Source organism: Simochromis diagramma, unplaced genomic scaffold (assembly GCF_900408965.1).
Source record: "Simochromis diagramma unplaced genomic scaffold, fSimDia1.1 OVJJ01000618.1, whole genome shotgun sequence".
Classification (NCBI taxonomy): Eukaryota; Metazoa; Chordata; class Actinopteri; order Cichliformes; family Cichlidae; genus Simochromis; species Simochromis diagramma.
Genome location: NW_024387423.1, coordinates 3065515 through 3091264, shown reverse-complemented (window position 1 = coordinate 3091264; position 25750 = coordinate 3065515). Strand labels below are relative to the sequence as shown.

General features: G+C 43.1%; 1 protein-coding gene across 8 annotated transcripts; it reads right to left on the bottom strand.

The window, feature by feature from the left end:
* Window positions 1-1641: 1641 nt before the first annotated feature.
* phactr4b (phosphatase and actin regulator 4b) lies at window positions 1642-25582 on the bottom strand. 8 transcript variants are annotated; one of them, XM_040013034.1, is made up of 16 exons: window positions 25378-25582; window positions 18859-18973; window positions 18558-18602; window positions 13707-13877; window positions 12559-12639; window positions 11254-11757; window positions 9617-9940; window positions 7271-7402; window positions 5721-6246; window positions 5103-5404; window positions 4785-4983; window positions 4547-4602; window positions 4218-4279; window positions 3991-4128; window positions 3714-3790; window positions 1642-2778 (listed from the first exon to the last, which is right to left on the bottom strand). In XM_040013034.1, the coding sequence occupies exons 3-16, from the start codon at window positions 18568-18570 to the stop codon at window positions 2763-2765; spliced, it is 2601 nt and encodes an 866-aa protein (XP_039868968.1). In that variant the 5' UTR covers window positions 18571-18602; window positions 18859-18973; window positions 25378-25582; the 3' UTR covers window positions 1642-2762. The 8 variants fall into 8 exon arrangements, with proteins under 8 accessions (XP_039868968.1, XP_039868967.1, XP_039868969.1 ...); XM_040013033.1 differs by lacking the exon at window positions 25378-25582 and adding an exon at window positions 24410-25348; XM_040013035.1 differs by lacking the exon at window positions 25378-25582 and adding an exon at window positions 23164-24400.
* Between the last annotated feature and the right edge of the window lie 168 nt (window positions 25583-25750).

The window sequence follows — 25750 nt, the reverse complement described above, 5'->3', positions numbered from 1 at the left end:
AAAAAGTGCAGAATTTAGGTAAAGGTACACGTCAATAGCTGTAATAGGGCAGTGTATTATTGTCAACAAACAAAAACACCCAACAACAACAATGTAAAAGTAGTGGTATTTTCATTTAAAGTTGAATGCGTAATATAAAACCTTTACCTTATATAGTTAATATTTCTGTTATCTTGTACAGCTCAATAATTAAGCAAGCTGTATGTAATGTAAAGAAAATGCTGACCAGCTGATATTAACACAGAGATTGTTGGGAATCTTTTGATTTTCACCTTAATCCATCTTGTATCACTTTTATGTCTAATTGATATTAAGAGATAAAAATTTATCAGTAACCTACAAACCTTTTTTTAGGTTGTCCCTCATCTGTTGTATATTTTGTAACTAGATTTCCTTTTGTCCAACCCAGACCTTAAAGATCTGTGAACATATTTTACCTTCAGTCTTGTCTTTCTTTCTTTAGCTGACGCTAAAGCTACTAGCAAAACTCTCAATTTTCTCAGTGTGAAGACCTTTACCTACACATTTAATCCCAATAATATGAAAAGTGCAATTTCAACTATACCTCTTGGTTTTTTGTACACGATGAAGACATACTGCTGTAGTAAATGAAAGAAATCTATTAGCACAAACAAATAAACAAGTAAAATTACAGAAAATGTTCTGGCAGCTAACGGTCCAGACTTTTCAGTAATTACAAAATTGAAAGATGTTGGTAATTCACAGAAGATTAATTTTTCATTGTTCTAATTATTTACTTATTTTTACTGTGGGCCCATTGTAAAAAGAAATGACTATAGTCCATATGAAAAAGCAGGAACTTTTGATTATTTATCTATGGCTTAATTACTCCCATATGGGAGATTTTATCAGTAGGAAAACCTGTAAAATTTCTAAAAAATATAGTTAAAAGTTTAAAATCTATTCCCTCCTTCACATATTCCAAAACCACCATCAAGTGGCCCAGATTGGAGTCTTTGCGGGAACAAATCTGGCCCCCGGGGGCTCATGTTTGACACCTCCACCCTTTGGTGTCACCTTATCCAATAATCTAAAATATAACCTATTACTTAAAATACATTTTAAATTACACTAAAGGCCCTTAAACCAGCAATTTTTTAAAAAAAATCAAAAGACAGTGCAAAAACTTAAATCGCCACCAGGTGTTGCTGCAAACCCACTGTTTCTTTAGGCGTTCCAGCTTAGACAAAAGACTCAACCTGAACAGTCATTAGGTCTACTGGACCTCAGTTGCAGAGTTGTTTCACAAGAAGGTTCGAGGAATTGCAAGATTTTTAATTAGATCCAGACTATTTACAAATAAAAAGAAGACTGTCAGCTCATACAGCTCCACATTCAATTAAAAATGAACTCAGATTTACAGAAAGGTGCACTTTCATATTCCCATTCTTGTAGCATTTAATCATAAACTCATGTTCTGCTTAAAAAAATAGCAACCTATAATACTTTTATATTTAAAATTTCTTTTCAAATAAAAGGAAGACAAGATATACAGAAGCATCAGATAAACCTATATCAACTTATACACAAGAACCCTGTAAGCTACTGGCCAGACAAGACAAGGTAAAACACTTCTGCAGTTTCAAAAAGTTCCAGCCAAACTGAGTTTCTGTTGACCGATTATGCGTTTTCAGGTGTGGTTTTTTCTTTTTTTGTGATAAATCCCTGATCTACACGTGAAGCAACTTACATTTAACTCTTAGTTTAGACACTATCGTAACGACCTTATTTAAAATGGCTACAGAATGTATTGCATGTTCAATCTTTAAAGGGAAGTACAAAAACTTACAAAAGAAAAAAGTATAAATGAAGAGAGATTATCCAGACGCGGTGGCACTGGATTTTGTAATGGCTCATGCAGTGGGTTGCAGAAATCAGTGATATGAAAACCAGTATTGGGTGTGTTGGCACGCATTAAAACACCAACAGCCTCCTGACCTTTTCCTATAGCTATTAAAAGGCCGACTCACATCACAACCACAAACACAGGCAAGCCAAATAATAATAATAATCATAATAATAAAGAAGGCTCAAAGAAAAGCTGTCACTACCCTTGTGATCAAAATTGTAATAGAAAATATTTTGTGCATTACAGAATATTTTGCAATGAGATCTCTTCCAGTTTCACTCTAACGTATCACAGCAGCAGTCTGTAGAGTGGATAACAAACACACGATATCCCAGAGATGTCCAGTTCTAAAACAGAATATTTAAGTCTTCAGCCAACTCCTGACCGTTTGTGTCTATTATTACTGTGTGAAGTGTTATAGGTCATCATTATTGTTACCATTTTTATTCTACGTTATTACATTAGCAAAGATGAGTTAGCTTTTCCATATACAGTAAAGAAGAAGAAGAAAAAAGAAAAAGGCAACACAGGACGAGGCCGCATTAAAGGTTGTAACTATATCCGAGTCCCTGAGGGGCACCACACAACAGCAGAGTGAGAGTAAGCCCTGTAGGTCCTTTGCCACTTCTCCACTTTATTGGCACGTGGTTCCCCCTGCCGTCTGGGAGAAATACTGCATCTGGTCTCCACCCACCAACACCTCGGTTCAGTGAAAGCAATGTAGTGAGAGGGCGATGGAGGACAAGCAAGAAGCATTCTCATGTGGAGTCGGTTCCAGGCTTTCCCTGATAACAGTACATTCAAGAGGCGCAAAAGGGCGATCTGTCTGCATAGGGAGCAGCTGCTTCTTTGCCGGAGATCTTAAGTGCTTCTTTATCCGGAAGCAGCGATGTTAAGGCCGATGGAACCTAAAGAAACAAACAGCTCTCATGAGGCAAGATCACACCTTCGTAATCCTTAAGCTTTTAATGCAGGGAAATTCATTATATTGCTATTTAAAGTACAGATTTTGCTCTAAAAGTCTTCTTCTGCCCGTTGTTAGTGCTGGATTCTGCCATTCAACCAAGAAATAAAGATGACCAATCAATCAGTTTCTACATGGATGTTTACTGGTCACAACTCTATTAATGTAGTAGCAGATCACCACTGCTGCTAATTCATATTTAAAGTGTTTAGGTGCAAGCAACACAAGATGGCTTTAAGTGTAAAGCAATCACAGGACACAGTGCATGTGTAGCTAAGGCAGCCGATGTCTACAGACTAAAATAAGTGACATCCTGAAGGTCATTAACAATTGAGGGAGTATGAAATAAACAGTGTTGACACAGTAGCAAGGTAACAAACTCCTTTAGCTAAAACCTGCTGTTGGGGGGGAGATGTCTTCAGGATGAGCGCCAAGGTTGGCTGCAAATGGCAGGAAGTGTTCAAAGATGCATCACTCTCAAGTGTGCATTACATATTTCATTGTTTCCCTGACACAACCAGGAGAAATAAATAACAACAAAAACAAAACTGTGTGGTGTTTGCATGGCTTCCCTGTGCTCCAGGTACCCGTCTTCCTCCCACAGTCCTAGGTTTTGGGTGGTCATGCATGTTAGCTTAATGGGTGATTCTAAATTGGCCGTAGATGTGAACGCGAGTGTGAGTGGTTCATCTGTCTCTCCTTTAGCTCTGCGATGGACTCATGAGCTGTCCAGTTTCTCGGTTTATAACAGCTGAGATAGACTCCATACCCCACCAACATGAAGGAGTGGTGTAGAAAAACAAATCAGCAAAACACAGTACCTCACTCATTTGACCAAAGCAATCAATCAGCCAGTCAAGTTTCAACTAAAAGGTCTACCTTGTGTAAATTCTGCTCTCTTCATGAACCTCCATTTCAGTGCTCTTATAATCATTGAGCTCCTTCCGGATGGCCGCCTAGACAAAACAGCAATTTGGTTAAACATGAACTCAGAAAGAAAACGAGACAATATACTGCTAAAAATTACATTAACCTAAAGGAGTTGCACATGTTTAACATTTAAAATCACATGTTTGTAACACTGTCTTGGACATTTTGTAAAGTGCTGTATCAGAAAGCGGTTGTGCCGATAAAGCCTTTATATGCAGCTGATTACCTTGTCGGCAGGAGTGAGCTTAGTCCACGGCTTGTCTGCTCTTCTATCGTAGTCCTGGGCATCTGTGACTTCCACATACTCGTGGAATCGCAAGATTTTTCTTGCCTGTAGTTCTGCAACCGTGGGTCTTTGACTCAGCTACAATAAAGATGTTTTTTTTTATGTCAGTTTAATATCAGGTAAATACATGGTTTAACACTGGGATGTTTGCAGGCGTGCTGCTTCACCTTTCTGGTCAGCCGTCGCTTGATCTCTCGAACTTCGGCTTGTCTGTCAGCCTGATTTTTAGCTGAGGGGAGAACAAAGATGGGAGAAAGAATAGAAGAGCCAAATTTAGACTTTGGCATAAAAGGCTTGGTTTGATGGCAGGTTTAAAAGCAATTTCTAAAATTAGATATGTGCTTGTTGTTGACAGATGTGAAATGTACTTTGTTGACAAATGCTGAGGCAAAAGCATCAGACGAAAGAATGAGGAGGGGTTTTGCTAAAACCCAGAAACAAAGGAGTCCAAACAAGTCAAGGATCATGAACAAAGACAGAGAGAGTTAATACTAACGCTGGAGGATGTTTCTTTGCTCGAGTTCCTCAGCAGTGGGTCTCTGACTTAGTCGCCTGAAATAAAAAAAAAAGAAAAGAAAAAAGAAAAATGGAGTCCTATTTTTACACATTTACTTCACTTGGACATTCAGGTAATAAGCAGGTCAAGGATCTTTTAAAAATTGGTCTAATTTCTTCAGGAAATGCAGTTTCACTGCTGTCACTTTAAACAATACAATGATACCGCTCATCTTTACCTCGTGAGTGCAGTGCCGATTTGTGTGCGAATGGCTTCCCACTGCTCTCTGCTCTGCCAGGTGAGGCCGGTCTGTCCTGGAGGGTGGTCATCTCGGCTGCTTCTCTCCTGCGTAAACCTATCCCTGTCAGGAGCAGAGGGACGGCTGCTCAGCTTCAGAGCCAGGGTGTCCTTTCTCTTCACCCTGCTGGCCAGTGCGCCTGGATAAAAGCCAAGCGGAGAGATGCAGTAAGCTGAGAAGGAGCAGCAACACTGCACAGGTTTACAAAGAGTCCGGAAAAGCCACTAAATGACCCCCGAATCAGTTTGTTATGCTTACTCATCGGAGGCTCATCCTCCTCATCTTCATCTGAGTCTTCATCTTTATGAGGCACAGGACCATCTGAATCACTGTCCTCCCCGTGCATGTCGTGTTCGCCTTCCTCATCCTCATCCTCCTCATCTTCTTCCTCGTCGTCGTCATTGCCGTTTCCCCGTGGGATCACACAAATGCCAGCGTCACCGACCAAGCACCGGCGACTCCTTGGCTCCAGCTCTGGCTGTGGAATCTCCCCATCATACTCCTCCTCTTCCTCATCATCTTCTTCCTCTTCTTCTTCCTCTGAGTAGTCATCCTCAGATCTAACAGGAAAAAAATACATGCATATAAAACATTTTTTCTGTTTTTTTGGGCTAATCCTGAAGACGTGTTTTTCAATGAATTTAACTGAAATATGTCCCTCCAGCTATATCTGACTTTACAATGATGAAGACTGGACTTTTTTTCAGCTTGAAATGGATATACAAGTAAGTCCAAAGTGTACACAGCTTAGAAAATGGATGAAAAAGATCCGAAAGCTACATGCAAAGACAGATCACGTGCAGACTCCATACTTCTTCACCATGTACTGTCTTTGTATACACTGATTCACAGACTTTTCTGTGCAGAGAAACTTACAGTTTTAGTGGTTGAATGCTGACAGGCAGAGGGCGACCTCCTCCTTGGTACTCTAGAGGTGTTTCGAAAAGCAGTGTGTGTGCCCGCTGCGACCCATCTGGATGTGGCTGAGCCGGGCCGGGACTGGACAGGGCTCGCTGGATCATGATGTGCAGCGGTACGGGAGCCGGGCGCTGGGGAGACTCATTGGTCGGGCTCGGTGGGTCGAAAAGCATTGGTATGGGTTGGGGCAGCGGATGGGGGTAGGAGTGCTGATGGTGGAGGTGGTGGGTCTGTATGTGTTGGCGGGGTGGAGAAGGTGGTATGTGAGTCGGCAGGGGTGGGGACGGAGGAGGGGGAGGCAGCTGGAAGCCCAAGGGGAGGCTGCTGTGTTCCTCCAGAGAAAGTGGTGAGGGGATGATGGGATGGCTTGAAGCAGAGTCCTCTGTGTTGCGTTTGGTGACTGGGGTGGTCCTCTTAGGAGGCATCGGAGGAGAGGGTTTGGCCGGAACAAGGCTAGCGCCCCCTGTTGCTTGGGTGAAGTCACCTGCAAAACGAAAAAGAGCTAATCCAACCATAACTGCTAAAGAAAAACAGCTACAGCTTAGGCGTGTGAGTGATTTGCTAGCAAGTGCTTTACTTTTGAATCTAGTTTGTCACTGTGACGCAAGTGCACAAGCATCAGTCACACATGTATAACATACCCGGTATGACAGAAGACACACGAATGCTGGGATTACATGTCTGACTGAGCATTACTGCATCCGTACAGCAAGTTGGTTCACATGACGGCCATGAACGCACACTTTGCTCTAAAAGACCAGTGTGCAGCGAGTGCTCCAGGTCACAGAGACAAAAAAGATGCATCCATGCTCTTCACAGCCAGACTAACCCCGCACCGACACTTTTTCTATTAGCGTAGTAAAGCTCCTGAAGCTCCTAAACAAAAAGCTCAAATGCAAACCTTCCAGTTTTGCATGCACATTTGCACATTTGCTATTTGGCTCTTAAGACTTCAGAGGACAGCTTTAAGGCAACATTTCTGTTAAAAGCAGACATAATAAGTGAACAGTGCTGACAGACTTACAACATGCAGTAACCTACACTGTAATGGACTTCCTATCTATAATATGTCGAGCCATTATGTTAGAAACATTTTGCCTTTTTATTCTTCGACCCATTCAGTCATCCATTCAAGTCCACCCATCCATCCCATTTGAGTGAGAGCTGAGTGGATTAGAGACATAAAATTCATTTGATGCATAGCAGAACACAGCTGGAACCCTCTAAAGGCCCTCCCTTATTCAGAGGCAAAATACACTCAACTGCACTCACACAGAAGTTGTCTCCTGCATACAGTAAGCACACTCATTATCAGCTTGTTATATGCATGCGGCTCTTATATACCAGGTCCAAAGCAATGAAGGCCGGTGAACAAGTTAAAGGCTTTTCAGAAGACATATGTTGGCAGCAGGAAAGGATGCGACATGATGAAGTGTGCAGACTCTGAAGAGGGCATTCCAGAAATTGGCACCCCAGCCAAAGAAATACCAGGGGGGGCATCCTTTTACCTGAGCGCAGGCCTCCAGCCCGCCGGCACAGGTAGACAGGCAGGGACAGGTAGACATCATAGTCGCACTCTCGCTTCCAGCAGGACCAGTAGAGTGGAAGCTGAGCGTTTTCTCCCCCCTGCAGGGCGGAGACTAACAGGGACGAGATGGAGGCCTTCAGCTTGTATGTTTAATGAATGCAGCTACTTTCTGGTGTCGTGTTGTTGATTTCATAAGTTACGGCTGTGGTCAGAAGTTTACATCCACTCATCGTGGCCATGAATCTCATAGTAATTCTGGGCATTTAATGATTTCTTTGAACTGTTTCAACTTTTCTTTTTCCAGGGTGGAATGATTGTGCAGCAAACATCGTTAATGAGTTAAAAAAAAGAAAGAATTTGGTGCACAGAATTGAAATTATTTTGGGTTTCCTCTAATCCACACAGAGTCACGGATCTGACTTTTAAGTGTAGTCCACAGATTTTCCTGACTGAGGTCGGGTCTTTGGAAAGGCCATTCGAGAAGCTTAACGTTATCCTGCTTTATCCCAAAACCAGTTTTGATGTGTGTTGGGATCATTGTCTTGTTGGAATTTCAACCATCTAGCTGCTGATTTGAGGTGAAGTTGAAAAATTTGGAGGTAGTAATTCTTCTTCATTATTCCATCCACTTTATGCGATGTACCAGTACCCCTGACAGCAAAACAGCCCCAGAGCATGCTACCAACACCATCCTCGACAGTACCATGTTCCTAGGTCTTGTCTGACTACAAAACTTTTGTCTAGAAGGAATTTGGTTTGTCCATGTGGGCAGCTGAAAATTTCAGTCGAGCTTCAAGGTGTCGGTTTTTTCTTTGTCGATATCCTCTCAGTCCAGTAAAACCAGTTTACCGTCATTCATATCATATTCGGTCACCTTTCTCACTCAACATGTGTTAATAGACCTCTCTGCTGAGTCATACCTTTTATTAACCTCTGTCTCTCTTCCACAGCATGTCTTTATCCTGTCTTCCTTCTCTCACCCCAACCGGTCACAGCAGATGGCCCCGCCCCTCCCTGAGCTGGAGGTTTCTTCCTGTTAAAAGGGAGTTTTTCCTTCCCACTGTCGCTAAAGTGCTTGCTCATAGGGGGTCATATGATTGTTGGGGTTTTTTCTCTGTATGTATTATTGTAGGGTCTACCTTACAATATAAAGAGCCTTGAGGCAACTGTTGTTGCGATTTGGCACTATATAAATAAAATTGAATTGAATTGAATTTCATATTGACAGTTTCGGTCTTTTTCCAAAACTTGGCAAAGTAGTTACATATCCATATAACATGATCTTATGTAAATAAAGTGTCTGGTTGAAGTGTAACTTGCTGAGGAACATTTATCCCAACATTAGTGGGGGTGAGTGTATATATTTGAGCCTGTATGTATACTTCTGATCGAGTGGATCGAGAAAACCCAGAATAAAATCAAACTTGTGCCCCAAATTCGTGTTTTTAAAGTCATTACACACGTACGCTCTACGATCATTCCACCCTGGATGATCATGACGATGCCAGTGATGAGCGGATGCAATCTTTTGAACACAACTGTATATAAACAGAGTTGCACTATGAGGGAATGGTACTGTTTCCCAAAGTGATAATCACTAAAACAAACACATAGGTAAGAACATGATTACTATCCTTGTAACTGTAACAGTATCCGCTTCACGGTGTGTTTTATTAACACCTTTTGTCTCAGTTGTTCTTTGTCCATAAACTTGGCCACAAAGCAAAGAAGCCTCCTGGCTTTTAAAATACAGTCACTTCATAGTAAACTGTCAACAAGTGTACTGAGAAATTAGATTTCGAGGAGTTCTCTGTAGTGTAAATGTTAAGCTGAAACTAGTTTAAGTTCCTAACTGACTCATTTTGTATTCTATTTGTGTCAAGAACAACAATTAGTATAATAAACTGACGACAAATGGGGCATTTTTGTAATCCCCCCTCCCCCCCTACTGGGAATTAAAACACGATCCCAGATGAGGCAAAACCACAGAACCGCTACACTGTATCTGTGGAAGCAGTGGCCCACAGCCACAGGAGTCCTTGTTATCCTCATAGCGTAAAATGCTGGAATACGTTTCTGCTACAATAATCCAGGCTTAATAAGTAATTAACTGGGGAAAAGCAGCTCGTGCTGTTAAGATAGTATCGTATACAGGATGTTGTGCTGAAGAGTTTACCATCAGTAGTGCACTGACGCATAAATGTACATACTGTATACGCCAGCTGGAAAACTACACGCTAACTGAGCAGGGGTTGGATTGTTGATGTATGCTTCCTGTCCCTGCAACATCTGTTAACCTAAGAAGCTACTGTTAGTAAAAGCTTACCCAGCATGGCCGCGTTGCCCCTGTTCACAGGCTTGGGTGGAGGCAGAGGGGGCTGCTTGGCGGGCTGAGAAGTGGGGGTAAGGGCAGCGGCCGAAGACTGCTGAGTGTTGGAACACGCAGAAGACACCGATCGAACAGGTTTGGACGTCACACCCGACGGAGAAGAGAACTGGCTCGTGGGGTGGTTGGATGGAGTTCGAGGTGGACACTCACTGCCAGGTTCAGGGGTGGAGCTCACCAGCCATTTTGGAGGCATGATCACCTGTTTGGGTGGCAGAGGTTCACGTAGGGTGTCCAGGTCAGGAGCAAAATGGCTGTCTGATTCTAAAAAAAGAGGAAAAAGCAGCTAACCATATAGTTTTATATCATAACATGTAATTCTGCTTATATAATTTTAAAAGTTACAGCACGTCAACTGAGACTGAAAAACTTAAGCAATACATGATTGGTTTTCAGCTGCAGTGCATATACTGTATTCTATTTATGCATGATCATAACAAATACACTTCAGTGAATTAGCAAAATCTCACCAAATATCCCAGTGGATTGCTATAAATGTTTCAGCTCAGAGACTCAGCAATGAGCCACTTTTCTACAGCTCTAAGCACTCCAAGCACTCTCTGTGATAGCACTTGTTTGAGAATGGCATTATCTAGGGATCAGCTGTGAAGATAAACAGAGTAGGCGGCTGCAATTACCACCAAAAAAACCCACCTCCCTCTGCCTACCCCACTATACCCGCGAGCCGGCCCCCACGCTGTTCCCACCGCTGCGCCCACGCCATTCCTGCCGCTCTCAGGTTCAGGGCTATTTATTTACAGAAGTGTTATCAGTGTGATGCCATGTAAATCAAAGAGGAACTAATCCAGGGGAAAGCAGGAAGTCAGACTGAAGAACAGAGAGAGAGGAAGCAGGAGATGTGATAAAGATAGAAATGCGAGTGGGAGAGGTAAAAAAAAGTAGCATCATAAAAAAGAAAAAAGAAAAAAACAAGGTAAGATGAAAAGAAGAGCAGAGCAATGACACATGAAGGAAAGTGGACAAAATTTTCTTTCTTCTTTGCTGCAATGACGTGCTATAGTGTTTGCATACTTTTCAACTCCTTAGCATGTTTACACATTGGCACAGAATAACCTGTCACGTGAGCGATAACCACACAGCTGAGATCTAAAAACAGAGCTAAACACCATTATTTTTGAACAAATTCTATTTTTCTGGGAAATCAATTAGCTGTGGCACTTTACCAATTATCACTGAGCTCACTGTGCTAGCCTTAAAGGGCAATAATGAGTATAGCGATCGCGCCACATTAATTAGGAGAGGAGAAGAGAGGACGAGCTATTCCCTCATGTTCCTGAATAAGAAGCATAGCTGGAGCAGGCCTCCCGGGAGCTGACAGGAGCCCATCTATATCTGGGAGGACAGCATATAAGCAGAAAAGTGACAGCAAAAGGGAGGGGATAAGGTACCCAAGAATCACCGACTTTTCGAATATGAAGGAGGTTAAGGTGTAAAAGGTGTGCACTTCATCGGTTATGGCCTTACACTGACAACAGCAGTGCTGCTATGATTGCAACTTGTAAAAATTGGTGGAAAAATTCAGATTGCAGGGAGGACAACTACTGGAAGTGACTCACCTCTCCGGGCCCTCCCCTCCTCAGCAGATGCATGCCGAGGGAGTGTAGGCTTCCAGTCTCCTTCTGCAGGCCGACTCCTCCTGCCGTCCTCGGATGGGGCCTTCTGCAGTCCTGGCCTCTTTTGCCCATCGTCAGGGTGAAGCCTGCCACCATGTCTGCTCTCTTCCATTTGTCCGTGAATGTGGCCCTGCCAGGCCATATTAGACTTCCACTCGCCCTCCCCTTGCGCCCGTGCCCCAATCCCTGCGCTTCTCCGTCCATCGTCATGCAGTCCTGTTCCCCTGGAGCCCAAAGCTCCACGGCGGTCTCCATCTGAGGGAGAACAACGGCCCCTTCGGTCATCTGGCTGGGCGAGCCATGCAGGGTTCATCCTAAAATCTGAATCTGAGGGGAGTTGGCCCTGGTTGCATGGGCTCCTGACACCGCTGATGACTCCTCCTCCTCCAACAGGCAGAGTGTGGCCATTCTTTACATACGACTGCTTCACATTTTGTGCTTCTCCATCTAAAAAGATTGGTCAAAAACACTGGGTGAATACTCAAATAAATACATTAGAAGACTGAATGATATTCTGAGCTATTGAGAAAGTGCAGAAGGAAATTACATGCTAAATTGATACATTTTTAAAGTTTTACATACTGGTAGTGCTGTGTTCAATATTCTACAATTAACCTGATGCATGGCAAGATAACTGATAACTATCCAACTGAGCCATAACACTGTTAAACATACTTTTTGCTGCTTATTTCTTCTTTAAATCTGGATTTCAGATACAGTGAGGAGTGATTTTTGGGGAGATTTTAAAGACTACAAAATCAATACAGAAACTGTTCAAAAATAATTGCTATTTGCAGTTTTTTTTCCCCACAGTAATAAAATGTGCCCTTAACTCAAGCCCCATGGACAGTCAGTGTTTGCCGTGATGAAGAAGCTGCTGTAGATTTAATAAATGGGCTCCTGCAACAGCGGGACCAGCAGAACGTTTGCACACCCCCCCTTTCTAAGCTATTTTGCTGCAAGGCACAATTTGTTCCACTTTTCCTCAGCTCTGGAGAGTGGCAAGTAATTTTAAACAGACATTGCATTACTTTGAGAAACAGCAAGGTGAAAGCAGTTTTTTCTCAAATTTGTTTTTCTAAATTTGTCTCAGGCACCTGCTGCATGGGAAGACAGCGTTCCTGCTATCATGTGCTGAAGACTTAACTGTACCGTCTGAGTGGGCGTTATTGCCTCGGGGCTGCTGCTGTCAGACGCAGACAAAGCTTTGCAAAGATATCACATTTTGAATCACACAAGTCCCCTCACCACTGTCCGGGACCTCCTTCAGCACCCCCTGTTCTATAAGCTCCTGTCGGGTGCGCCTTGTCGACATCTGCCTCTCTAGTTCTGTCAAGAGCAAAAGGAAATGACATTTTATAGACCATTTTTTCACCAAGATATTTATGATTTAAAATTTTCACTGTGATCTCATGCACCAGAAGCAATATATATAGATATATATATGTTGTGCTAATTCGAGTCACTGAACTGGACCTCTTCACCATGCTTTCTGGTTGTAAGTTTCCCATATTATTCAGTAACACTTAGAACAAGTTAGCAAGTATCTTTATATACAACATACTCTATATAACATGTGGGTGTAGCTTCAAAAAGTGAAGCCAATTCAGAAGTGTCTTAAATCAGTATACTTTTAATGACCAGCAAGTGCAACTCTACTGGTTGCAGAAAGAAGTCAGATTGTACAAAAGTACATAGTACTCTACAAAAGGATAAACACCCTGTAACTGTCAAGTTTCTGCGATACTTTGCCCTCGGTTTTTCGTACAGATGCAGCGGTCTCTTATCACGTCCGGCATCAAACCATCGAGGAGACAGCCAAAAGTCTAGAACTTCAGTAACCAGCAGGTGTCACAGTAAAAACATCCATCTTTCATATACAGTCTATGGACACGACTTTCCTGTCCTGCAGGTTTTAGATGTGTCCTTGATCCAACACAGCTGATTCAAATGGCTAAATGACCTCCTCAACATGTCTTGAAGTTCTCCAGAGGCCTGGGAATAAACTAATCATTTGATTCAGGTGTGTTGACACAGGGTGAGATCTAAAACCTGCAGAACAACGGCACTCAAGGCCGGGAGTTGCCTAAACCTGCATTAGATGATATGTTCACAGATGGCATGTGCCACACTGCTAAAGAGACGATTAATTAGCCAAAAAAGACGCTTCAAAACGCAAGGTCACCATGATATACACGTCATCTCTTAACGAGACATCTTGTATTCATCTTATTGTATTATGTGCACTGAAAATAGCGAGAGACAAACTTGCTTGTAACATTTGGGCGGAAACATGTTCACTGAGGAATTTTAATGACATTTGAATACAACTGATACGGGCGCTGGGGTAAAAGGAGAGGTGGCATTCGCAAAGAGAACAAGTTTGCAGCACAAACCTTCAGAAGTTTCTTTGAACTTCTCGCTGCTTTTTTTCTTCCTCCACTTCCACGGCTTGAAGATCTTGCCAAGGGTCGAGAACTTGCCCTTGCGCTTCGGGGGAGGGGTGCTGTCCCCGGTGCTGCCTCCCTCTCCCACCATTGTGCTGTGGTGCTGCTCAGCTTCATCATCTAAAACAGAAAGCACAAATTTAAAACAAATACAATAGAACTTATAACATAAAATTATAGACACCCCACTCAGCAGCGGCGCTTTCTATTTTAACTGAGCTCATCTGCTGCTTTTTAAAGAGGGCCAGGATCATTATGGCGGTTATTATCTTTAGCTGTTAGTTCTCGGGGGCCGAGCGTGCTTTGGCAGGGTGACGCTGAGAGCTCACGGACTCCTCCACGTATCCACAGCTAACAGGAGAAGCCTAACACTGGCTCGGAGCCAGGATTTCTCGCTGTCAAGTACTCACATTCCTTAACCGGATGGAGTCTAGTGCCTTATCAGCCTTTCAGCCCTCGCTGCTCCCATAGAGAAGAGGGGCACACACGAATGCAGACATAAGCAGCAGAAAAAGGTTGTCAGTCATTCTGCATGCATATATAAAATATATACACATGTACACACCCACACATACAGGTAACAAGAAGCAAAAGCTCTTTAAAAACCACTAATTATCATTAGGTGTCACCAAGGCTTCAAGAACTCAACTAAAAAGCAATCTGCAGACATGGCTACATACTCTGGGTCACATGACTGACAGGCCAACTGACAGCGCGCTGAGCTTGGAGAGGCTTTCAAACAGGCTGCAGCTGCTGTATTCAGCAGACATAATATTTACCAGCAGAGAGAGAACAGAGTCCGATGTAAAACATCCAGTCTCGGGCTCACACAGGATGTCTTGGCGACAGTAATGCCCTGCAGTCTGATTCCCACAACAATATGCTCTCACACAATACTGATGTGGCTTACTTAGCAGTCCAGGGAACACTAAAACAACAAAACGTTATTCCTGGATAGAAACTTTTTCTTTATTTGAGACACACACACACACACACACACACACACTGATACGCATACATCAGTATCAGCTAGCTGCAGTCCAGCACCCCTGGAGCTGGCAGGGTTTCAGTATCTTGCTAAGTGACACTACAGAAAGGCGAATGGTTGCTGACACAAGATTCAAACCCATTTTTTGCAGCTGAAGGACAGGCACATTAACTCCACACTGCTGGCGGTGTAAAATTTGAGTTGAGTGTTTACACAGACCTCAGAAGCCTGACAGACTGTAAACCTCGGATAGGGAAACAGTTTTAATCACAATACTTCAACTTCATACCCTACTGTGAGTTTAAAAATGGCATTTTTGACAAGTAGTTAAAAAGCAGACACTAATCTACCTTGAAGAGGGGTGCTAAGTGTCCAGCTTGCATGGTGGTGGGACTTAAAACAGCACGCCATGAGGACGCAAGGAGCATTCAGCAACCAAAAATCTACTGTCCTGTGTATATGCCAGCATCAAATCACAGATGACGAAAACGCAGGAGACCAAGTTGCAGAGAGTTGACGGAAACTACAGCAGAGAGTCCGGAGTCGAGAGACATGTCCACGCTGTGGAAATCCAGCTTATCTCTGTGAGGTAGAAATCTGAGGACTCAGACCAGCTGCCATAACATCCAGATTAAGCATTGCTTAAGGCAGCTTCTCCGCGATCCAGAACTGAAGTTCTCACACACAGCAGACCGTTCTGTCAGAGACGCCACTGCCACAGTGGCTCAGCTGAAGCCAGTGAAGCAGGATAAGAGCTGGCTGTGCCAGGCCTGCACACTCCAAAGCACTGCAGAGATGACGATGGCAGAGGACTCAGCCCATGCAGCAGGCATCTATTTGAAAGCTACGACTGACCATATCCTCAGCGGTCTTTTCCGTTAGCCAGTGAAGCTCGATTATAAAAGGTGCCAATCCACTAGACTAGTACAAAAAAAAAAGTCCTCAAAAAAGAAACAAGTACAGAAGACCCAAATCAGCTGTCACGTTCAAGAGAGCTTGTAGATCCACTCCAAATTATTCTTCACAGATACAGAGAAAAACTGTCCAACATGCCATTGTTTCAGCTGTAGTGTGAAGAGGTCTGGCATGTTGTGACACTATAGCTGAGTGTGACTGTGGGTTTTGGAATTGGAGTAGAGGGTAAAAAAAGGGCTACAAAGAGAGAAAAAGTACAGACATAATGTGGCGGGCTGGGATGGGGGGGCTGGAAACGCAGTCACAGAATCAGGGTGGAGTGCCGTTTCCTCCCAGAGAACAAAGGCAGCCTCTTCCCCTCATATTCAATAACATAGTCCACTGTACAGCTCATGGAAACACTATGCTCGAAGGTACAACAGGGAAACTAATGAATGATGATATATAAAAAAATACCTCCATTCATAACAGAGCTACATTCTTAATAGTGTTACTCTAATGAGAAAGTCTGCCCAGATAAGCCACAGCAGACAGGAAACACGAGAGTGTGTGACTGTGCTGGTGTCTTCCTATGACATAGCCATATCCAGAAGGCACACCTACTACTCCCCCATGCAACTGGCCAGATTTCCCTCTAACCTCATGATTCACTGAGTCATGGCAGGCTGGTCAGGTGAGCATGTGGGTAAAGGAGATTGTTGCTGTAAAGGAGCATGCTATCCCGATCGCTAACACAAAAACCAAAAGTCCAGGCGGATAAATATTAGGAAATACCTCCAACCTCGGTGTAACAGTTACCTTTGTCAGGGCCGATTATGACATTTAATCCACTTACGAGCACTGACTGTTTCCTGCGAAAAAACGTGTTCCCTAACATTTTCAACAATTTAAGATCCAGTAGAAATAAATGTCATTACATGACACTGTAATATGAGTAACGTTTTACTGCTGCACATATCTTTTTACTCACTACTTGCATAAAATGCACGATCATATAACATCGTGCGGCGCTTAGAAACTTGGAATAATTGGTGCGGTACAAAATTATGTAAAACCTCTGAGCCAGACAACATATGCAATCTGATGTTCCTGTGCAGTGTAACATAAGAAAATAAGTGCACAAGTCATGCATGAGTGTGTTAAAAACACTGTAGAGAATTAGCCACATGATCCCAGTGATTTAGCATTCCTTGTGGTGGTAAACATGAATGAGGGGCAGAATTAGGAGGGAGGCTACGCAACATTTGTGCAAAGTTTATTACACAATCACCAATCCTCAGCTCTGCTCTATCCTCTATCCTTGAAAACTAGTAAACGAGAAAATAGTTTTATGTTGTTGATGTTAGCGACGGAGGAAACCACAGCTGTGTAAAGTACACCAAGAATGTAAGCCCAGAAACTCACCACTGCGGCTGTGTTGTTGTTGTTGTGGGTCCTGAGCTGAGATCTCCACACGGAGGCTCTGTCCCATGATCCAGCCCCCGAGGGGCCCCTACCTGTCCTGCACCTTTAAGTGTGCGCCTTACACGATACAGATCAACTCCTTCACCTGCCGTGCTTCTTCTGCGACAAAGTCCCCGTATGCCCTAAGATCTTTTATGCTTCTCTGTGTCTGTCATCTAGCCGCCTTCTGTGCCTTTTCTTCAATCCTTCCCCCATCCCTCCCTCGCACAATATCCTCAGACCTCCCCTCCCTCCCTCCTGGAGTTGGACTCCCCCTTCCTTGCTGACCCTCCCTCCTTGGCTCATAGCACAGGTCAGCATTCACTGAAAGATGCCTACCATTCCAGGGAAAAGACACGTTTTGTTTTCAATACGGCGCGTGTTGTAGTATGCGGTGCAGTGCGTGTACTCAGTAATATCCGTACAATGTAAAATATTCCTTTATAGTGAATTAAAAAGAGTTAACCAACACAGAAGACACTAGACCTGAAGCTGCAGATCTCAGACCACAACACACAAGATATAGTTATATATACAATCAGTACCCTTGACCAGTAGAAATGCTTTGCAAGATCAGATGCATTACTGTTTCTAAGGAAAGGTCCAGTACGCTCTCATCACCATCAACAGAATGACACTGACCAGGTTGAGTGGACAGTTTGATCAGAGAAATAAACATTGCACTTTCTATACAGGGTTTGCACGCTAACATTAGCTGACTCCTGCTCAGTAACCTAATGTTAGTGCAGGGTGTTTATCATGCTGCTCGCCTCCTTTAATGTCTCCAGGCACCATTTTATACACTTTTTTAACTCCCTTATATCACATTTTAAAAAGACTTGGAAGGATTAGCATGACTTTGAAATATGTTTGCCAAGAAGCACAGTCTTGTATCAGGCTTGAAAATAGAGAGGAGCAGGAAAGAAAAAGTGAGCACTTTCTGTAAATGAGAAGAAAAGCGGGAGTGGACCCCCTGAATTAGTGCTTTGATTTCGTTTGACGTTTGAGTGTCTTTAGAAGAAAAAAAAAAAATCTCGTCTGAGCCTCAGAGGAATCCAGAGCACTGTGCTGTGTCATTATGCCTGGATAGATCAGAGCTTTGTGAGCATTTGGCTGCATCTCGAGCTGTTTCTAAAGATGGAGAGCTAGTGTGTTCGGCAGCGTTCCTTTTCTCTTCCTGTGCCCCACATAAAGCCACCACGCCGGGCTGGCTTCCAGCGAGAACTGAGCCAATCCGCATGACTCCAGAACCTGTTGGCCTGACCTGGATAACAGACTGGGACAGGCTACTTCAGCAGGGAGGGAGACTAAGTCAGGTACGCACATATGTACATAAACATCCCCAGCCCTGTCTGACAAGAGTGTGCAATGAGTCATTCACGATGGGGGAATAAAGTGAAACACAGCATTAACACTGCATTTAAAAAAACCACAACGCGTAACTTGGTACTCACCACGATTTTCCATTACAGAGTTTGAGGCACACCAATCAACATCTCCTGAAAAACACAAGTTTAAACATGAGCAGACATATTCTCAACTCTACATTCGTTTCATTTTATACTTTTATATAATTCATTTTATTCTGTTATTTCAATTTATAGTTTTTAATGCAATTTTTCCCTTTTATGTATTAGCTATAACATTTTAGATTGCCTTCAGATATAAAGCATATGATATATAAATAAAACTCCTGTGCATTGACTTCTGTATATTTAATTGGATTTGTGCAACTGCAAAAAGTCGTACACATACACTACACAAAGTCATGGGAGGGGTGTGGGTGGTCGGGGTTCTTGGCAACAGTACAGCAGTATTTTTTCAGGTCTCTAGCATGTTGACGATGCCACCTCCAACCATCCTATCCACTCTGAAAGAGAGAAAAACAAGGTCGATTACGTCACAGTCTGACATACAACACACAACTAGGAGATCCACACTTCCCAGGAATTTTCCGATAAGACTGCGAAGAGAAACCGATTACACCTGGGTGTGAAAATACAGGCACACCGACTAAAAGTCACAACTAGACAAATAATACTCCATATCTCAGAGCTTGAACCTGTCCGGCAATAAATGTCCGGAAAAGATGTATCTATGAGTTTGGATGAAGCAAAAAAGTAATTTCTAATACCAGACTGAATCTATTGTGTATTTGAAGGTGCGTGCTGTAGGAGAAAGAAAGCAGAAGGAAATACTACAAAGGCCTTTAGAAGCCCCTGTGTAACAAAAACTGATACAATTTGGTCAGACTTTACAGAGCTTAAAGCAGACTATAGCTCCAGCCCACTAACTCACAAAAGGTCTGATGCCACAGTTTGTATCCATTGATGTATACATGGTGACGGTAATGAGTAAATGGCTTTCTGGCATTCATTCAAATCAGAGTCGTGTGTAAAATGACACTTCAGTTATGTAACCGCTCATGGACAAGCTCACAAATAGCAATTTTATGTACTCAAAGTGGTGCACCGTCCATTCTTTGCAATAGAAAAGCTGGAAAACAGAAGCAAAATCACAACACAAAAGCTTTGATAATTAAGGCAGCAAAGAAAACCAAGCAGAAATATTTACTTTTGCAGTACTGACTCATTAACAAGTATAACTGCTGTATAATTAGAAGTAAAAATACATTGTCAACGATATAGTGTTGATGCACATCTAGCTAAGCTTTGTAGCACATTGAGTCAACACTATGTTTTTGGGAATCGTCCTTCATTTGGTCCATCTTCTGTCATGTTGCCTTCAAATACTAACACAAGACTGCAAAGACTTTACAACCACACTGGTTTGGACCAATCTACTGCTGTTTTAATCTAATGGATTAAATCAATCATACACATACTGGGTATATTATTTAAAGCAGCGGTCCCCAACCCCTGGGCCATGGACCGGTAAAGGTCTGCAAATCATTTGGTACCGGGCCGCGAGAGTTGAAGCTCGTGTGTGAAATTTATGGTTTTCAGGGTTTTTATCGTTAACTCGGTTTCCCTGGGTCTTTTCCCGTGTTGTAGTTGTCTTATTTTGAAATAAATATTTACGCGTTACCATAGCAACCAGAGAGGATTAAGGGGCAGAGAGGAGGATGTTGTTGGCACATTTCAGGAGGGCGCTGCTAATAAAGTTACACAATTACACAGTGAATTTGCACTTATCATTATATTTACAACATACCACAGTTTTTGTCTTGGTCGTATCATTTTATTTTGTTGTACTTATCCGCGACACATTAAAGGCCGGTCCGTGAAAATATTGTCTGACATTAAAGCGGTCCGTGGCACAAAAAAGGTTGTGGATCGCCGATTTAAAGTTTGTCGGGAATTTTGGGGGGACCAGGTGTTGATGTCATGCACACTTTGCTTGAGATTTGTTTGCCATCTTGGACGTGTCATAATGACCAGTTGCTATGGAAAAATGTGCATTCGCCGACTGGTTGGCACTGGTTCCTGGAGGTTGCTGGCTCTCGCTGAATCAAATTACGATTGAAAAACTCTTCCTAGCGACTGCTTTGGTTTCAGGCAGACTTCCATGGTTGACTGCAGTTTTTCATGTTTGTCTGTAAACACTCGCTAACAACCATTTCCATGCAAACTCAGGGTGACTGCAGCAATATGCTAGCAACCAAAGCAAGCACAAGGAGGTTTTTGCCAACCAGAAAGGGAATACAGATTTTGTGTGACTGGGGATATAGTAACCACTTTCCTAGCATATGCCAACAACCTCCAAATTGGCTGACAAGTTAATGTCACATGCTTAGTGGAATGATAATATCAAAGGGCTACGTATAGATTAAAGCCTGTTAGTGAGATGAGACAGAATGAACTAAGGCAGAACTCCACCCTCTCAAATCTACTGTGTTGGTGGGTTTCTTAGTCATATACTGCAGGAATCATATACTTTCTTTGCACATGACAACATCTGAATGGTGGGGAATTATTTCATACATTTCTGACATTTCTAGAAAGTTATAAATAAAACAATATTACGAGTCTGTTATGGCATCTTTAAATCTCCTTCAGGTGACTATTGTTGTGATTTTGCACAATATTAATACAATTAAATTGAAATGATTTAAAGTTTCAGCTATAAAGAAAATAATTTCTTATTTTCTAATTAATTCATTAGTTCTAGTCCCAGCTGAACCTGATTAATAATTCAAGACAGTGTGTTTGTTGATTGTTTAAATGGTTCAATGACAGAACAAGACATGCAAGCATGATTGTACAGCAGAGCGCAAATTAGACATTCTTAGCAATAAAATAGCTGAAATGCTATGGAAGCCACATCTTTTAGAGAAAATCAGGCACAAATGTTTTCTGCAGTGAGAAAACCACAAGCAATCTAATGTGAAAAAAACCAAACAAAAACGCTGGTTATAATTGTCAGTGTACGAAGTGGCCCAAACCCAAACCATAAAGTTTGGCTTTGGGCCACAAAATTCCTTCTTGCTCTTAAATATTACTGATGAGCTTCACTGCAAGGCAAAATTCTGGGTTTTAATGGCCTTCATATCATCTTACATTTGAGTAAATTAGGCAAACTGCAGCTTTATTGCCTTGAAATCTAATGGTTTTGCCAGTGAGGGATATATTAAGAGAAAGTGTGCTGGCTTTTGTTACCGGAGGCCCTTGACTAGATCATTAACATTATCACTGGCCAATGTCCTACCCTGAAGGTAAGCTCTGTCAGTCTAAGGAAGCTGTGATCGTATTGCAAAATAATCCAAATATCACATATATAAACGCAAACAGTTCACTACATATATAATTCTGGATATTCACTTTGGCATTCTTCTCTATTTCTCCTCTAGGGCAATTTTCTGGCAGGTCAGAGGTCAGCTTCCCTTTCAAAAGAAGAAGTGTAAGTAACATCACTTGCACATCAAACAGGCCAAACAGCACTGCCTGAAAGCCTGAAATTACTGTAGCCTTCATAGTGCAGCCATTCGCATACAGACTCACACAGACTGGATGAGAACCCTAACACCACTGAGACGAGGCAGATGCATTTGTGGTCAGAGATGAAATTTTTTACACTCCCGCCCAGTGCCACAGCCTTGGCTAGATGACTCAAAATAATCGAGCTGTGCGGTGAGTGTTCCACGGAAAGAGAAAATATCTCTAGGTCTTCAAAGTACGAGCGGATTAAAGGCAGGGGGTGGAAATTAAAATACTGGGACTTCTCCATATATATCTATACATATAAACAGGATTATTCGACTACACTTCACTTCAGGCTTTTCATAAATAAAGAACTGGCTTGAGGAGATACGTTCCACAGGAAAATATTGTTCTGTTTCACTTGCTGTTGTCACGCTCACAGCCAGTCACAGATAAAAAAAAGGGATGTTCATGGCCTAGTTCCTTATTGAGTTGTTAACCCTGTACCTGCCTTTTGATTGTACAGAACAGATCGATATGAAAGTAATGTGTTTATCGAAACTATGCAGGACCTCTGAGTTTTAACCATGAAAGATACCTTCTCAGGGGCCCCTAACAGCTGCCATATATCGCTTCACACAGCTGGACAACCAGATCGAAGAAAACAGGATGCACACAATCAATTAATGACACAAACTCTTAGTTCGAGCTGAACTCTTCGGAGAGAAGAATACATAAAAAAGCCTAACTTACCTGCCCACTTTATCAATCACTAATCACAAACTACATCCCTGCATGGCCGATTATTTCAGCCTGGCTTCCAAATCCCAAATGCACGAACCAGGTATGTGAAAGTGACTGTTAAAGACCGCCTAGAGGTCCCGACTGTGTAATCTTCTGCGGAGTGCACACACCCTCACTGGCGCAGTCTACTAGTGTTGATTCAATTACGATGGGAGCGGAAACGGCAGCAGCTGGCTGAGTTATGCCATCTTTAAATAGCAGTCTGCTTCTCACTCCAGGGTTCTGGGCACAAAAAGCTGCCAAATCACTGGAAGAAAGTAATTAACTCCATGCTTAAGTCCTAACAAGGTAGACTCTAACAAACTGAACACAACGAGCAAATGTTTGAATACAAGTTATTATGTGCAGCAGGTAGGCTGAGCTGAGGCATACTTACAGGCCAATTCCAGTGAGGTATCAAAAAGAAATAAGGATTGTAAAACAGAACATGGCGATCGAACCCATGTTGCTGTGTCTACGCTTGGACCTTTCTGTAGCTGTCTGTCCCGGGCTGCACAGTTTCTACACCTCTTTCCGAAATGGATGGACGAGGGTGTCTGTTCCCAATCTGTGCTGGGAGAGCGTCATCAGAGCCTGCCCCAGAAAAGTGCCTCTCACCACAGGGACCAGTGCCCCACTTTTACAAGGAGCCCAAAAAGCTCCTCGCCTTTGCTAAACTTTTCTTCTGTAGTGTCCTTCCACCTGCGTGAAGGCTGCACTGCAGGGGAACCAAGCATAACTTAAGTGAAGTTATTTGATTATCGGCGACAAGCTCTGCCATGGCGCACATGCATGTTTACACACCGGAGCAGGCCGCCCACTTCTGCTCCCTGCCAGCGGCTGCCCTGTGAACGAGGATTGATCTGAGACATTCAGCAAAGAGCTTTTAAGGAATGTGATGCTCCAACTAGTCTCATCTGCGCGGTTTAACCAAATGAATCAGGCACAGTCGACAGCTTAACCATTGTGGTTCTCCTCTTAATGGTCCATTAAAGAGGAGGCTTCCAGTGGGAAGTGGAAAGAGCCCGAACACAAGCCATGAGCTTCTTTTTTTCTGCAAGAGCACATTAACTTCAAGAGTTATTATGGTGGATGGAACCACAGGAAATGGATTTCATTGCATGTTTAAGGAGAGAAAACACCTGATGAGACCATTAGCCAAGTTTTATCATGTGTCAGATTCAGTAGCTGCATTGAATGCATTGAAAAGAAATTGAGACAATAAAATAATAGCCTTATTATAAACACATTTTTATTCCTCTCCATCAGGAGGCTCTCTGAGATGGAAGTTTATCAGCCTGGTCTGGAGTAAAGCTGAATAATTTACTTCACTCTCATTTCCTCATGGCAGTATAGCTTATAACGTCCTTGAAGAAGTATGCACTCTCCATAATAATGGGCTGCGATGAATCCGTATAAGAAAAGAAGAAATTACAATAAATATAAATTGCCCTGCCAGACTGCCATTTCTCCAATCACACTTTGATGTCAGACACATGCACATATCGCGTCTTTCATCGCTGCCCTAACAATCCATGTCCTAATTAGACCTACACGGACAGCGGATTTCTAATTGTATCGCCGAGATTAAACTGACTCTTACTTAACCGGTTTTCATTCCCGAGACAAAAATACAAAATTACCTGAGAGGTTGAATCGGCCAATGTCGTAAAAAAGCATGAAATTAAACAGCTGCTACTCCCCGGCACCAGGAGAGGAAAAACGGGAGCCCGTGCGAGAAGGCTCCCGGCACCGACCTGCCCTCTCTCTCCCCGCGAGCGGATCTCGCGCCAGTGGAGTCAAGATGCTGCTGAGTGAACGAGAGACCGGAGTCAAGTCAGCCACGCAGCGAAAACGGCGACTTCCGGTGTCACACCTCAAAATAAAAACTCTGCCGGTAGACACATTTTATGAAATAGAGTAAATAAACAAATAAACATAAATAGAGTGGGGTCTGTTATCCCCCGATTTGTCATTGTTCCTGACATTTCCGCCATGCTGTGATTTATCAAGCCTACAGATGCAGGCCCTGAGGCAATGTATTACCCTTTTAAGTGTGCTAATTATTACTGTGAGCTGAAGATGGGCCTATAGGTGTTACACCCCACCATAAATGCATCATATGTCCTTAAAAGTAATCCATGTTTTTTTTCTTCTTCTTTTGCACACCAGCACCAACACTTACACAGAGATAAGACAGCTACAGGGACAATCGTTTTGGCCATCTCTCTTTCTCAGTATATATAGTTTAGATGTAGCATATATGGCACAACATGACGCGGATAAATAACCGGTCTGCGGACCTTCCGACGACATTCATCGGCACACACCATGCACATCCTGATCATCCCGATCCTTTGTTGTGCACGGTCTCCTGAGCAGAGCATCAGCGGGGAAAATGGAGTTCCAGGGTGTGAAACAATTGCAGCAGGAGCAAAGATGTGTGCTGACCCTGTGGCACTCGCTTTGTGCAGAAACACAGCACTTTCACGCGCAGCATCGCACTGTGAACGTGCAAATCGCTTTCTGAAAACGGCTGCTTCGCACTGACCAACTTGAGAGCGCAACTTGCAGGTTATTGTCTGTGCAGACATCTCTGCAGCAAACTCACCGTGTTGTACTCGCTGCTCGGGAATCAGCAGCCCTACATCCCTCCTGACGAACGTCCCTCCTCCGCCGCCTCCTCTTTTGAAAGTACTTACAGCCGACTTAAAAATAGCAGCCCGGTCATTTCCTCACCTCACACTTTCCCCTTCTTCCAGTGCCCGGTCCAAACATTTTGCGCACTTACCGGAAACCATCCCGAGCTGCGCATCTCGGTACCGGTAGTCCTCAGTGGGAGCGACAGCGCCGCATTAGCCGTTGAGAATACGGCTTCTCTCTTTGTTGTGAAGACTTCAATACCCACCAGGCTTTGCAGTCCACAGCTCTGGGGTGGGAAGGGGGTGGAGGGGCATACCGTTATGTTGTCCAGCTTCACACTC